Genomic DNA, 15,182 nt, shown 5'->3' on the forward strand with positions numbered 1-15,182 from the left:
TTGTCAGCTCTTGTGATCAGGCCCCGGCTCCTCGCTCCGGTCTCTCCTGTACAGTGAGGCCTCATTATACCCCTGTATAAGGATCTAGTGATGCAGTGTAGACTGTTATTCAGCATTGCTGTTTCCTCAGATTGTCAGCTCTTGTGATTAGGCCTCTGCTCCGCTCTCTCCTGTACAGTGAGGCCTCATTATACCCCTGTATAAGGATCTAGTGACGCAGTGTAGACTGTTATTCAGCATTGCTGTGTCCTCAGATTGTCAGCTCTTGTGATCAGGCCCCGGCTCCTCGCTCCGTGCTGTCCTGTACAGTGAGGCCTCATTATACCCCTGTATAAGGATCTATTAATGCAGTGTAGACTGTTATTCAGCATTGCTGTGTCCTCAGATTGTCAGCTCTTGTGATCAGGCCCCGGCTCCTCAGTTGTAGCCTTACCATGTATTGTGGCATTTTTTTGTTCATGTGCTTTGTGAATTAGTAAATGCTGTGATATGTGTCGGTGCACATGATGCATCCTGATGAAAACGCAGGTCCGTGCATCCCTATGTTAAGTATAGAGATCTAATCTGGATCAGGATTGCTACGCTTCACAACGCACCGTACCACAACGCTAGTGTGAACGCAGCCCCACTCGTGCAGCCCCTAACCAGGTGCCCCCATGTTATATACATGCTCCCAATACATTTTATTATCATTACCACACTATAACACAGGGCACAAGCCCTTCTAGTGAGGCAGGAAAGATCACTGTATGACAGAGCAGCATGTGGACATAGTCTATATTATGTCTGCATACTGGTCCCATACAGCACATCCCTCGCTTCTGAGCATGCTCAGTGCCGCAAAACGGATTCCTGCACACGGAAGCACATGGATCCATGTTGTCCTGGATCCGTGCTCCATAGAGCTCCATTTTAATTCCAGACGTCCGTGCGTCTCCCTGTGCCTGTATGTTTTTCAGATGACACAAAACTGCAACAAGTTGCGTTTTTGTGCATCTGATAAAATATGCAGATATGCGGATGTGTGGGAAAACGGTGACAACTGGATGCACATGTAAGTCCCATCCGTCACCACTGAAAGTCAATGGAGACGAAAACGGATCCGTGTGCATTCTAAATATGCAAGTGTGATACCAGCTTAACCCTATATAATGATTGGAGCTGGACCTGATCTCTCCACAGGTTTTGCCTAAAATCACTTTATATTACTTACGCTACCCTTAGGGCTCATACTCACTTGCGAGAGACTCGCGTGATTCTCGTGTGAGTCTCTCGCATGGAAACCTGGCACTGCCGCCGGCACTTGGACCGGAGGGGGTGACTACATAGAAGTACATGTAACCGCACGCTCCGGTCCGAGTGCTGGTGGCAGTGCCAGGTTTCCATGCGAGAGACATGCACAAGAATTGGTGCGACTCTCTCGTTAGTGAGTAAGAGCTCTTAGCAGCAACAACTGACGTCGTCTATCCTCCTCCCTGTAGTGTCCTGAATCCTCCTTGCCCTGCGTTCAATGGGATCCGTTGCATAGCAGCACTAACGCTATGTAGCAGATGCGTTAACGCACCCTTTGGCCGCAATGATACTAACGCATCCAAAATCGGCATGATGCGTTACTTCATGACGTACCCTGGAATGCGGTCTGCAGCATTTGTGGGTGCGTCGTGAAGTAGTGCATCATGCCGATTTTGGCATCCGTTTGGATGCGTTAGTAACATTGCGGCCAATGGGTGCGTTAACGCGTCCGTTACATAGCGTTAGTGCCGCTTGCTATGTAACGGATCCCGTTGAACGCAGGGCCATTAACGCAATGTGAACCTGGCCTAACACTATGAGAAGATGATATACCAAACACATACCATATACTGTATGTATACGCCATGGATGAGGGGCCAGTAAAGTAGATCTTTATTCGGGACTAAAGGTAATGCACAGGTCATTGCAGATGGACAATGTGCTGAGTCCCTCCATGCCATGGAGGAACTGGCAGTGTATATTTGGGACTGAAGGGTTAACTCCCCTGCATTTATTCACAGTCCTCTCCTGACTGCTCCTCCCCCAGATGAGTCACAGTCAGGCTTCAGTAAGCTGGGTCTGATAAGCTGCTGAGGCGCCAGGACAAAAAAACAAAAAACGGCTCCTTCTCCCTGCAGAGCCGGCTCATTTCGTTCACAGCAGGGAGCCGGCACTTTGAATTGGATCGTTCATGAACGACACATCACTATGCTGCACATTGCGCTGCTGTGGGGGGACTCAGGGAAGCACGGAGGGAGCCCCCTCCCTGCCGATGCTTCCCTTTAACCTCCGGTACACCGCGATCGTGTTTGATCGCGGTGTGCAAGGGTTAACATGTCGGGGGCGGTCCGTGACCGCCCATGACACATTGTGCCGGGTGTCAGCTGTGGTAATCAGCTGACACCCGGCCGCGATCAGCAGCGCTCACCACGTGGGCGCTGCTGATTGCTGTGACGTACTATCCCGTCCCTGGGAATTAAGTCCCAGGGCACATGGACGGGATAGTTCGTCACATGACAGAAAGGGGTTAAAGTCATATCTCTCTCGCGTCTCGTCACTGCATCCTGTGTACCTGCTATTACCACATACTCATGGTGGCTCTGGTGATGTATTGATTGTACTAATGGTGGTTCTGGTAACATTTACATGAACTGATGATGATACTGATGTTGTATTTAATGATGGTGGTTCTCGTGATGTATTTGTGTACTGGTAATTGTTCTGGTGATGCAGTCATGTACTGATGGAGGGTCTGGTGATGCATTAATGTACTGATAGTGGTTTTGATGATGTATTCATGTACTGATGGTGATTCTTGGGATGTATTTATCTACTGGTGGTGGTTCGGAGGCTGTACTCAAGTATTGATTGTGGTTCTAGTGACCTATTTATTTACTGATGATGCTTCTGGTGCCATTTTTATGTACTATTGATGGCTCTGGTGTTCTGTTTCTGTACTGATGATGATTTTGGTTTTGTATTCACGTACTGATGATGGTTCTGCTGATGAATATATCACTAGAACAACCACCACAACATGAATACATCAAAAGAACCACTATCCATACATGAATATGTCACCAGAACCACTATCTGTACAGGAATATGGCACCAGAACCACCACCAGTTTTGTTGCAAACTGTATTTGTCGCAAGAGGGACATAAAAGCAATCAGATGTATCCCTTTCTCTATAATGGGGTCTGTTTAGTTTCCATTAGGATAACAGCCAAATGTTGGACACCTTGGCTGAAACTAAACAGCCACCATTATAATTAAGGTATATTAGTTTCCATGACCATCCTTGAGTCTGAAATTTAAAATATAGGATGTCAGGGATGAATGTCTTTATTTGTCCCTCATATTGTGTAAATGTTCTGCAATCAATGAAAAATTCTATATCTATCTTTGAAAACACATTCTTGTTGAGCCTCACTCCTAAAATACTCCACTTTTTAATTTTGCTGGTATTCTTGGGTGAAAAAGGTAATAATTCTAGTGGAAGTAGCCACCAGAGCAGGAGAGGTGAGGCGTTAGGGACCTGTTACCTAAAGGGCCTTTTACACACAGCGATATCGCTAAAGCGTCAACGATTTTGTGACGCAATAGTGATCTCGCTACATGCGACACCTCCGACCGCCCCCCCCCGCTGGATATCGCTGATTGCGCGAGAACGTCCTGGGCCGTTTTCTCGCTGGAGTCCCGCTGGCGCCGACAAGCGACGCATGGACGCAGGCGGAAGACGTCATCATCACTGCCATCTGACAGGTAAGTAACGACCACCGAGCATCGCTACGTCGCTGGTGAGATCTGCCTGTTTGGCAGCTCACTAGCGACCATTTAGCGATGCACCATCGATCCTGACCGGGTCGTATCGTTGTCGGGATCGCTGGTGCATCGCTAAATGTAACGTGACCTCTAGTCTTTGACCCATTTCTTTACTTGGGGGCTGAGGATTATTCCTCACCAGCACCCTCCCCCTCCTTCATTCATTGTCTAAGGGACTGCTGGAGGAAGCCAAGTACAGTCATGGCCAAAAGTTTTGAGAATGACACAAATATTATATTTTCACATGATCTGCTGGCCTCTGGTTTTTATGTGTGTTTGTCAGATGTTTTTATCACATACAGAAATATAATTGCAATCATATTATGAGTAACAAAAGGTTATATTGACCGTTAGAATGAGTTAATGCAGCAAGTCAATATTTGCAGTGTTGACCCTTCTTCTTCAGGACCTCAGCAATTCTCCCTGGCATGCTCTCAATCAACTTCTGGATCAAATCCTGACTGATAGCAGTCCATTCTTGCAAAATCAATGCTTTTATTTTGTCTGAATTTGAAGGTTTTTGTTTGTCCACCCGTCTCTTGATGATTGACCACAAGTTCTCAATGGGATTAAGATCTGGGGAGCTTCCAGGCCATGGTCCCAAAATCTCTATGTTTTGTTCCCTGAGCCATTTAGTTATCACCTTTGCTTTATGGCAAGGTGCTCCATCATGTTGAAAAAGGCATTGTTCATCGCTAAACTGCTCTTGGACGGTTGGGAGAAGTTGCTCTTGGAGGACATTCTGGTGCCATTCTTTATTCATGGCTGTGTTTTTAGGCAAGACTGAGAGAGAGCCCATTCCCTTGGCTGAGAAGCAACACCACACATGAATGGTTTCAGGATGCTTGACAGTTGGCATGAGACAAGACTGGTGGTAGCGCTCACCTGGTCTTCTCCGAATAAGCCGTTTTCCAGATGTCCCAAACATTTGAAAAGGGGATTCATCAGAGAAAATGACTTTACCCCAGTCCTCAGCAGTCCACTCCCTGTACCTCTTGCAGAATATCAGTCTGTCCATGATGTTTTTCCTGGAGAGAAGTGGCTTCTTTGCTGCCCTCCTTGAGACCAGGCCTTGCTCCAAGAGTCTCCGCCTCACAGTGCGTGCAGATGCACTCACACCTGCCTGCTGCCATTCCTGAGCAAGCTCTGCACTGCTGGTGGCTGATCCCGCAGCTGAAACACTTTTAAGAGATGGTCCTGGCGCTTGCTGGTCTTTCTTGGGCGCCCTGGAGCCTTTTTGGCAACAAGGGAACCTCTCTCCTTGAAGTTCTTGATGATGCGATAGATTGTTGACTGAGGTGCAATCTTTCTAGCTGCGATACTCTTCCCTATTAGGCCATTTTTGTGCCGTGCAATGATGACTGCACGTGTTTCTTTAGAGATAACCATGGTTAACAGAAGAGAAACAATGATGCCAAGCACCAGCCTCCTTTTAAAGTGTCCAGTGGTGTCATTCTTACTTAATCATGACAGATTGATCTCCAGCCCTGTCCTCATCAACACCCACACCTGTGTTAATGGAGCAATCACTGAAACGATGTTAGCTGGTCCTTTTAAGGCAGGGCTGCAATGATGTTGAAATGTGTTTTGGGGGATAAAGTTCATTTTCTAGGCAAATATTGACTTTGCAAGTAATTGCTGTTAAGCTGATCACTCTTTATAACATTCTGGAGTATATGCAAATTGCCATTAGAAAAAATGAAGCAGTAGACTTTGTAAAAATTAATATTTGTGTCATTCTCAAAACTTTTGGCCATGACTGTACAGCAGTCTGCTATTTTTAGCGGTCTCATTGTCAATGAAAAGAGCTGAAATCAGGCATGTTCCTTTCTCTATTCAAGATGGGATTACAAAGCTCCAATCTCAGCATCACTGGTGGTCCAAATGGTTGAACCATCAGTTATCAGCAAGTTATTCCCTACCCTCCTCCCATTACACTAACTTCATAATATCTTCCATACAATAAACCAAAAGTCCATTAATGACATGTTAAATAAGACAGTTTTGCACCACTTTCGATTTGGAGGCAGAAGATTGAGGACAGGAGAATACAGATTTTGGTTGGGGTCAAACAAGGATATGAAAAATTGTCCAATTTTGGTAAAGAAACCTCAAGATTTTTAACCATATTGTCATCTGTGTGTTTGTATTTTACATCCGTGGGACATCCGTATTTATATACATGAACAGTTTATAATAGTAATCATTTTTATTCCTATAGCACCAGACCTTTCAGAGGGGACATGGGCAGACAATATCAGACATTATAAGAATCAAATTTTCCAGGGTAGTGCATTCCAGAGAATTAGAGCAGCATGAGAGAATTCTTGGAGACAGGAGTGGAAGGTTCGGAAGATATTAGGGTACCGTTACACCTAGCGATGCACCAGCGATCCCGACTAGCGATATGACGCAGTCAGGATCGCTGGTGCATCGCTAGGTGGTCGCTAGTGAGCTGCCACTCAGGCAGATCTCACTAGCGACATCGCTGGGGACAGGGATCGCTACTTACCTGTCAGACGCGGCGATCCTGCGTCCTCCCGCCCGGCTCCACGCGTCGCTCGTCGTCACAGCAGGAAGCGCCGCAGGAAGTGACCGACGAGGAATGATCCAGCAGCTTCTCACGCGATCAGCGATAACCAGCGGGGGAGCCGGTCGGAGGTAAGTATCACATGCAGCAATATCGCTGCAACGTCTCAAAATCGGTGACTTTATAGCGATATTGCTAGCGATATCGCAGTGTGTAACGGGGGCTTTAGTCTTAGGTGATTAGCTGAATGGAGCGCATGGGTAGGGCGTAGACAGAGATGAGGGAGGAGATCTAGGGTGGAGCAGAACAGGGGAGAGCTTTGTGGGTGAGAGTGATAACTTTATATTGTATTTTATAGCGGATGGGGAACTGGTGCAATGACTGGAACAGAGTGGAGGCATTTTTGTAGCGTTTGGACAGGAATATGACCCTGGTTGCTGCAGACAGGATTTATAATGTACAAGACCAAATACAGTTTCCTATTTTAATAAATGCAATGTATATACTATACAGATGATCCACATGGGATGCAATTTTCTTTCGTCACCCATAGACTTGAATGAGTGAGTCATATAAAATATGGAAGTGACTAGTGCCTTCTGCAATTTATTTTACACATCTCAGATATAACCCCCTGGAGGGATATCCATCTCAGATAGGACTCCCTGGTGTGGCGGAGTAACAATTTCAGGTGTGACCTCTAGGTGTGGAGGAGTAACCATCTCAGATATGGTCCCCTGGTGTGGAGAAGTAACCATCGCAGATATGTCCCCCTGATGTGTAGGGGTAACCATCTCTCATTTAGAAAATCGATCTCGAATTGCCATCATGATTTCGGTATAAACAGAACTTATGACACCGGGGTGAATACCACAAGATGGAATGGAAAAAGACAGAAGAATAAAGTGCATTACCTGCTCAGATCCAAAGTACTACATGGCTTGTATATCTTGGTGCTCCACAAGGTATTTGGACAAATGGTCCCGTCCACCGGTAAGTATGTTTACTACCCCTACTGGAAGGTCAGAGGTGTCAAATACCTAAGGAAAGAATAAAAAGTAACAGACAGAAGTAAAGTCTGTCGGGAATTATTGAGAACATCAGATGTCTTTCCCGAATATTTCCTGAAGGACATTGAGAAACTTCTGGATATTTTTTTAGTTACTCGTCAAATGTTTAAGTTGTGACTCAGACTCTTAAAACTGCATTTTTCCTCATATTTAACCCTAACTCATCAGTTTGAAGAAGCCACGGTGAAACGCATGTCAAGAATCAAAGGTGCTGTACCATAGGATAATATGCACTTTTGTCTTTAGTCATGTCATTTACTAGCACCATATGCCTTTTAGGTTATTGACCATTAACCATCGGCTTCATACTGTGAATAATGGGTATAGAAGGTCTTGCACTATAGGACTTTATGCACTTAAGGACCTGGGACATATCGCAATTAGTGATATGCTAGTTTAGATATTTACCACTGTCCTCGATCAGTCCCGTCTATATCGGACTTACGCCAAGTCTATCGGTGGTGTCTGGTTTCCTAAGCAAAGAGCATAGCACTTGCAAATTCTGAATGTTGATAGGAATAACCCTTTGGGGAAAAAAAAAAAAAAAAAAAAAAAAAAGTGAAACCACCATGGTTACTTACGGGTAGCCGGTTTTTCCCGGAACCCATGACAGCACCCGTATATAAAAGTGTGCTGTCATGGGTGAAGGGAAAATATCTTGTTATCCAACCAGCAATTATACTTCACTTCTAGCTGGTGTTTAGTCACTCCTGGCTTTCTATACCACTCCTTCCATCTTTTGGATTAGTGATGAAGGGAAAAAGTTTCTAACACCTACATCCTTCCTCAGGTATTATATGTAATGTTCATGGTTGTTACGAAAGATTTGGGAATCTATAGAAGTCTGTCAGCAAAATGGTTTGTGTGTTAAGGGATAAGCCATAGACTACCCTACTGCTTAGTATCTAGAGCCAAACAGTCAGGTGGTCCGTGTCCTGAAACTTACTATGTAATGCTGGCAGTGGAATCAAATGGCCGACCAAGTAAGTAGTCCTCAAAACAAGAATAATGAACTTCAAAATGTTGTTACATGACTGGAGTCCAGTTAACAAGGGTAGCCATTATTGTAACAATGCAGCGTCCAGGTTGGTAGGTGTGAAGAGGTAATGTCACCCCAGGGCATCATTACCAGGATTGTCTTGCCCAAGTCAGGACAGAATCGGGCAACCAACCGCCAATACCAATTTTTTCTGACACAGCTTGAATATAAAGTGATATTTCTGCTTAATGATATTTGTGGGAATATTTTATGGCCACCTTTAAGGCTTAGAAAATTTAAACCCCAAACTACAGTCCAGTACCACACACTGCACAATAATGGACTAATGATTAAGGGCTTGTCTCACAACATCCATAGGCCAGAATGTGAATATACGATTGCTGGGGATGCGTCACCACCACTCTTCCAGACAGTGAATGTTGAGGTGGTCAGACATGCAAGAGACTTTGTAATCCCTATTCTTTGTGATTAGTAGGGGGTCCCAGTGGTGTTCCCCTACAGATCAGATCTATAGTAGGTGGTTTCCATTGGTTATTTGTATACCTGATATAGTTACTGCCATAAGAGTTGAAAATCATTGTTACTGGGGGGGGGGGGAAGTATGCCAAAGACTACTATACTCAAACAGTTTGGTGAGATGTGGTGGGGGGGGGGGGGTGGAGGAGATGATCTTCTGACGGAGAGACATTGTTATATCCTTCTACAAGTCACTTGGAAGATATGACAGCAGTCTGACACCATCGCTTCTGTAATAGCTGACGGCTAGTCTCTTCCTTAGGCCTGTTTCACACTTCCGTTTTTGTGTCCGCCAAACGGATCAGTTTCCATTTTTTTGACGGAAACTGATACAAACGGATCCGTTTTTTTAAAAACGGATCCGTTTTTTTGACGGATCCGCGGTAACTGTAATGGAAGTCTATGGGACAAAAAAAACGGATCCTGCAAAAAATGGCGGATCCGTTTTTTTACGGAAAACAACGGATTTTGACGGATTTGAAAAAACGGAAGTGTGAAACAGGCCTTACACAAAACTGGAATCTGAATCTTCACCCTCCCTGCATTGACAGCACTGGCTTTATAGAGGCAGGAAAGTGTAGAGAGACCGAGAACAAGCAGGTGGGAAGGTGCTCCATCACGGTATGGCCAAATAAAGTGCAGACACCTGATTTGAGCAGTCGTTCTGTACTGACAGATTCCCTTAAAGCTGCATTATAGCCGCAATTCCCAGCCTGACTATAGATTTATGAGCTTAAAGAGGTGACATCTACAGCAGGACTGATGTGGAAGGACCAACATCAGAAACTGCAGATGGCAACTTGTTACACTCGTATAGCTTGTACAACTTCTCTGCCTTGTTTCACCGATTCCTATTTCTTCTCGCAATGGCTATATGACCATATTTCCTCCCCCCTCCCCTCTATGTTGCAACTTCCGGCTCTCAAGACAATTTGTGATGCTATAAATTCTCGGTATACGTAGCCAAGTTAATTCTGACGTGTAACACCTAGATTAGGTGAACTGTAGTTAAGCCACAAAGTAAAATCCCAGGTTATATGGCTGCAGCACTGATTTTAGCAGCTTTTTTGCTGCCTACCCTGTGTTTAAAACTGGCTGTTCAAACCAAGCACAGGGGCTCCCCACCCAATTGTTCTGCATCCATTTCCATCCTCCTCTGGCTCCTGTCAATTGCTGGAGTTGTGAAGCAAAGAGGGTAGAGCAAGATGGAAGACAAGTAGGAGGGAAGTTGCACTGAACCATTGGTGCCCCAGGTGTCTGTTCTTGGTTTGAACAGTCGTTTTGTGCTGAAAGACTCCCTTTATAGGTTACTGCTACAAAGCAAACAAGAGTAAATAAACACAAGTTAAGCGTGTGTTGAAATACAGAAAGACTTTACTGGAAAACTTGCAGACAAGCAGTCACATCTGATCAGGGAACACCAGGGTTAAGTAAGCCCAACATATCTCAGGAGGCATTAGTTATTCCAGATGGACAAGGAGATGCAGACTAGACTGGTGGTATCCAGGAAGGAGACATCTTAGCTGCTCTCTCCCAGGGTGTGCTTGTCGAACAGGTACTCGCCCATGCCGTTCTGGGGTACCCCAAGGCGCTTCAGGTTGGTGATGTAGTCTCCAAGCTGCTTCATAGCCTTCACCTGTTCTTCCAGATATTCAGAGTCCAAGAAGTCACAGAGCTGGAAGAGGAGAGGTCAGTTACTGATAAGTCATTACTAGCTCTAAAATTGAAGACTTAAATTCAAGCAGGGAAAAAAAAAAAAAAAAAAAAAAAAAAAATATAAAAAAGATACAAGGCTTGAAGGGATACTCACCTGAGGGTCAACCTTGTCAGAAGCTAATTTGTGAAGATCAAGAAGAGCCTGGTTCACAGTCTTCTCCAACTGTAGAGCAGCCTGCATGGCCTCCAGGGTGTTGGCCCACTCATCACGCTCAGGTTTCTAAGCAAAAGACAAAAGATCAAAGTGGTCTTCAGAATCACTCATGAGATGTGGAAGTTTAGGGGACTTGGAGGTCAAAGCCTGGATGGTTTCCTAACACCAGTAAAGTGAATTAGAATCCTGAAGTCTCATGCACACTTTACTCATCTTTGACTTGCAGGTTCGAGTCAGCAGCATGTTAATTCTTTCAGCTTTTTTTTGCCACAGCTTTCACTCATAATAATGAGTGGGGGAGGTTGAACACAAAAAAAAAAAAAAAAAAAAAAAAAAAAAAAACACCCCCACACGCATGCTTTTTACACAGCAATTTTCCCCTGCCAAGAAGTAAAGAATTTCTGCATCAAATATACCTCAACATGTGCACATACTCCAAGATTGAGGTTCTATCCATGGCAAAATGTTCACATCTACACAAGCGAGTCCTTCAGTGGTCTACCGCCCTCTTATATGAGCCTACATGTCAAGACAAGTCAGTTATACAAATCACCCCCTCCCTTAAACATTGGGTCCCTATGGTTGATATCTCCTGCATCGGTCATTAGGCACAGACCTAGTATACTGTATATCTAGCCTGTGCAATAAGCTAAAATTTCACCTTAATGTCCTGTAGGACAACGCGACCCCCACGCTTGTTCTGGTACTTGAGGAACTTCTCCGCATGCTCCCTCTCTTCATGGCTCTGCTCCTTGAAGAATTTAGCCACGTGGTGAAGAGCGACATCGTCACGGTCAAAGTAGAAGGACTGAAAAAAAAAAAAAAAAAAAGTTTTAGTGGCAAACATCCCTTATTACTAGCTTGTAAAGATAAGGAAGTGTAATTACATCACTATGGGAAGAGGACTAATATATATATATATATATACGCACTTTTTTGGGTGGGGGAGATTAACATTAAAATAGGAACAGAGAAACCTTGCACGAGGCCAATTTTGGTTTCTAAGGGTACATGCACACATTGCAGATTCAGCTAAACCCACAGGTAAAAAGACCTGTGTTTTCCTGCAGATTGTGTGCAGTTTTCGATTCCCATTATGGAACAGGTGTCAAAACACTGCAGAAACGCACAAAGAAGTGACATGCTGCGGATTTAAAACCGCACAAAATCCACATGGAAAAACTTGCAGCGTGTCACTGTTTTTCATTGATTATAATGGTATCGTACAATGCAGCTAATTCTGCTGCGGATCCACAGGGCCAAATCTGCAACATGTGCACATACCCTTATAGGTTTAACACAAACCACCCCCCCCCCCCATCACAATAATAATGCAGTGAGGTGTCCTGATGTGAATACACTTAAAGAGCAACAAAAATTATAAATCTGGCCCCAAAATGGGCACCAACAGGCATTAATGAAAGGGTTAAGTGACTTTGGGCCACTGATACCACAGTGCAGACATATAGAACAGGGGACCCCACATCAAACCCAGGTCTCTCCAGCCTGGTCCAAATGGGTTCTGGGCATCAGAACTGGCAGAGTGGGCAGTCGATTTTGGCCATTTGAATAAGTAACCTATGTTTAAGGGGGTTTCTGTTGTTAAAACTAAGAAGAAAAAAAAAAAAAAAAAAAAAAAACACCCCCACACACACCTAGACAGAAGAAAATAAACCAACTCTAGCCTCCTACATTCTGCAACATTGTAACTGTTCAGTAGACATTGTTACATTCTGCCAGCTGTGAGGGCGATGATCAGGAGGTCTCCTCCCCAGAGCATAAGAAGGGCTTGTGTGTAACACATTTATACTCCAGGGTGCAGGGATCAGCTGAGCTGCCACATCAGGGTGTGGTGCTAGAGATCTCTGCAGGGAGCTGATAGCTGGGAGCACTACAGCCACAATGGAGGCCGGAGAGGCCCCACAGAAGAGCACAGCCTTTGGCCAGATATCTGCTATGGAGCTACAAGAAGTCACCTTGTTACATCTGGGAATGCTGAGACATGGGGGAGCCATGAACAATGCATTAAGCCACCTGGGCAGGATGGGACCTATAGTCCTCCAGCTGAATAAGACGATGCAGAGCACTCACCATGGAGAGGTAGGTGTAGGAGGCATAGAGCTCCAGGTTCACCATGCGGTTGATGGCAGCCTCGCAGTCGCGGTGATAGTTCTGGCGCACCTGGGATTCCATTGCGGCTTCTTGATGGTTTTAGTGGCGCAAAAAGGTTGCAAAAGTCTTCAGGTATGGAAGAGATGCGAGTTTGGAGCCGAGGACTCGGAGAGGGTTCCGTTCAAGCACTGTTGAAGCAAGAACTCTGCTCAGAGTCAGGGATCATCTGATCTCCGCACCCTGGAGCTCGGGATTTATAGGCTGGGGGGGGAGTGACGTCATCTGTCTGCAGCCAATCACAGCCAGAGATCGGGCGGAGCGTCCTGCAGGCGGCGTGCACACTCCCTCCTCTGCCAGCTGGGGTCACACACAGGCACTAAGGGAACATTTCTAGGGTCACATTTATTATAGGTATTATTATTACCAAGGTTGTCTCTGTGCCATAGAGAGCTATTGAGATAAGTGGAGATTAATAAATGTTGCAATATTGACATTTTCCATATGTTTTTGCAGCAAACTGTATATTGCAGAAATACAGCTGGTACAGAGTAAAGATGGCTGTCAGCCGAATGATCGTTCCACCATCGGCTATCTTGGCAGAGATGTCTGGCAGCTGTTTATCTTCAGACAGTCCACTATTAGAATTTCTGGATCCTTAAAGGGGATGTCCAACCTCATACAATTTATTGCCAGAGACGTTAAAGGGGATGTGCGGCCTTAGGCTTCAAGTTCCCAGTCCCTCTGTGGGCTGTGAGGATTCTCTGGTGGCGGCTCCGGGAGCGAGCGCTCATGTGAACACAGGTATGTGATTTTCATTTTCATACTTTCGGCAACAATCTGACTAGACGTGTCCAGTCTCCCTCAGTGCACCTGCATTAAGCGAGCCGGGTCCATCTAGTCGGCAGGTGGCTGCAGGTATGCAAAGACATATTTGCAGTAGAGTTCCCACCGCTCCTGGCATCAGCACTGGAGAGTCCTCACAGCATACAGAGGGACTGGGGACTTGAAGCCTAAGGCTAAGGCTATGTTCACACTGACCGACGCAAAATACGGTCCGTAGTTTACATGCGTAATACGGATGAATGACCCCTAAATAGTGCTCCGTAGGTCATCCGTAATCAAGGTGTGGTCGCGTATTTTGCGCATGTCTGCATCCGTATGTAATCCGTATGGCGAGATTTTCTCGCCGCCTTGCAAAATGGACATATAATGGAGCCCTATGACAGGGTTTATAACAGAAACGAAATAATAGATACATAGAATGCATATATATATACACATACACACAAATCATTGAGACACAGAGTTCTTCATAGCAGAATAGCCGCTTTTTCAATTGCCAGCTTCTATGAAATCCTTCCCCAACCCGACATGAAATGACACATGGTTTACATTCAGTAAAGCATTTCATGTTTTTTAATATGTCCTTGACTAATAATTAGATGAGGGTTTGTGTGCAAGGGGTTAAGGGGTTAATTCGTTGTTAAAAAATGCGTGGGCTTCCCTTTGCCCTATAGTGGTGGCGAGTGGGTTAATCTAACAAAGGGTTAATGTCACCATTTGATATATATATATGTATGTATTCTATGTGTATATATCTATTCTTTCGTTTCTTTATTAAACCTGTCAGTGTGAGTTTACTGTATAGCGCACTGAATTGCCGGCTTTGCTAAAAGACACCTGGTGCGTATTTCTCGCAAGTCACGTGTGGTCCGTGTGTAATCCGTGCTTTTAGCGCCTCTCACTCATCCGTATTCCTCGCCAGTGTGACCCCGGCCTAAGGCTATGTTCACACTAAGTGTTTTTTCAGCATTTTTTAATGCAAATTTTCAGCAACGTTTTACAGTAGCATGCACAGAGCTGTGTTCTTTCCTCAGTATTTTGTCCTTTTGCTTGTTTTTGCAGAATAGAGCATGTCACTTCTTTCAGTGTTTTGTTCAGTGTTTTTCATCCACTGAAAGTAATGGATGGTGAAAAAAAAACTGCGAAAAACGCAGGTATCAGGTTTTGCAGTGTTGTTTTGTGCCAAAACTTGATGAAGTAGAGTCAGATATTTTTTTGCACTAATCTTTATCAGCATGCACAAGAGACAAATGTAACATGACAACAAAAAAAACCCTTTTTCTGCAGCTTCTTAACTGCTAAGGGCAGTTTCACACGTCCAGATAATTCCGGTACCGGAGCTATCCTTGTCCGTGTGTCCGTGTGGTATCCGTATGTCCGTGTGTACCATCCATGTGCTGTCC

The 15,182-nt window shown here is 44.9% G+C and overlaps 1 protein-coding gene and 1 long non-coding RNA gene across 3 annotated transcripts in view; both read right to left on the reverse strand.

The window, feature by feature from the left end:
* The window catches only part of LOC141085499 (uncharacterized), a 108,096-nt gene extending 100,149 nt beyond the window's left edge, over nucleotides 1-7,947 (reverse strand). For both annotated transcript variants that reach the window (XR_012231319.1, XR_012231320.1), the window contains exon 1: nucleotides 7,283-7,947. This is a non-coding gene — a long non-coding RNA (uncharacterized lncRNA). The remainder of the gene's footprint in view (nucleotides 1-7,282) is intronic.
* A 2,363-nt stretch (nucleotides 7,948-10,310) lies between these two features.
* LOC141085498 (ferritin heavy chain B-like) lies at nucleotides 10,311-13,176 on the reverse strand. Its single transcript, XM_073570910.1, has 4 exons — nucleotides 12,916-13,176; nucleotides 11,486-11,632; nucleotides 10,765-10,890; nucleotides 10,311-10,629 (listed from the first exon to the last, which is right to left on the reverse strand). Exons 1-4 carry the CDS (start codon nucleotides 13,015-13,017, stop codon nucleotides 10,474-10,476), a joined length of 531 nt encoding a protein of 176 aa, XP_073427011.1. The 5' UTR covers nucleotides 13,018-13,176; the 3' UTR covers nucleotides 10,311-10,473.
* Nucleotides 13,177-15,182: the final 2,006 nt, after the last annotated feature.

Source organism: Dendrobates tinctorius, unplaced genomic scaffold, assembly GCF_039654945.1.
Source record: "Dendrobates tinctorius isolate UK_male_01 unplaced genomic scaffold, ASM3965494v1 ptg000028l, whole genome shotgun sequence".
NCBI lineage: Eukaryota > Metazoa > Chordata > Amphibia > Anura > Dendrobatidae > Dendrobates > Dendrobates tinctorius.

What these genes read in the sequence shown, in the direction of transcription:
- LOC141085498 (XM_073570910.1), bottom strand. Translation starts at nt 13,017, where the DNA reads ATGGAATCCCAGGTGCGCCAGAACTATCACCGCGACTGCGAGGCTGCC. An exon ending in CCTACACCTACCTCTCCATG is followed by an intron (nt 11,633 to 12,915) that starts GTGAGTGCTCTG and finishes TTTTTTTTTCAG; the next exon opens with TCCTTCTACTTTGACCGTGA. An exon ending in TTGTCCTACAGGACATTAAG is followed by an intron (nt 10,891 to 11,485) that starts GTGAAATTTTAG and finishes TCTTTTGCTTAG; the next exon opens with AAACCTGAGCGTGATGAGTG.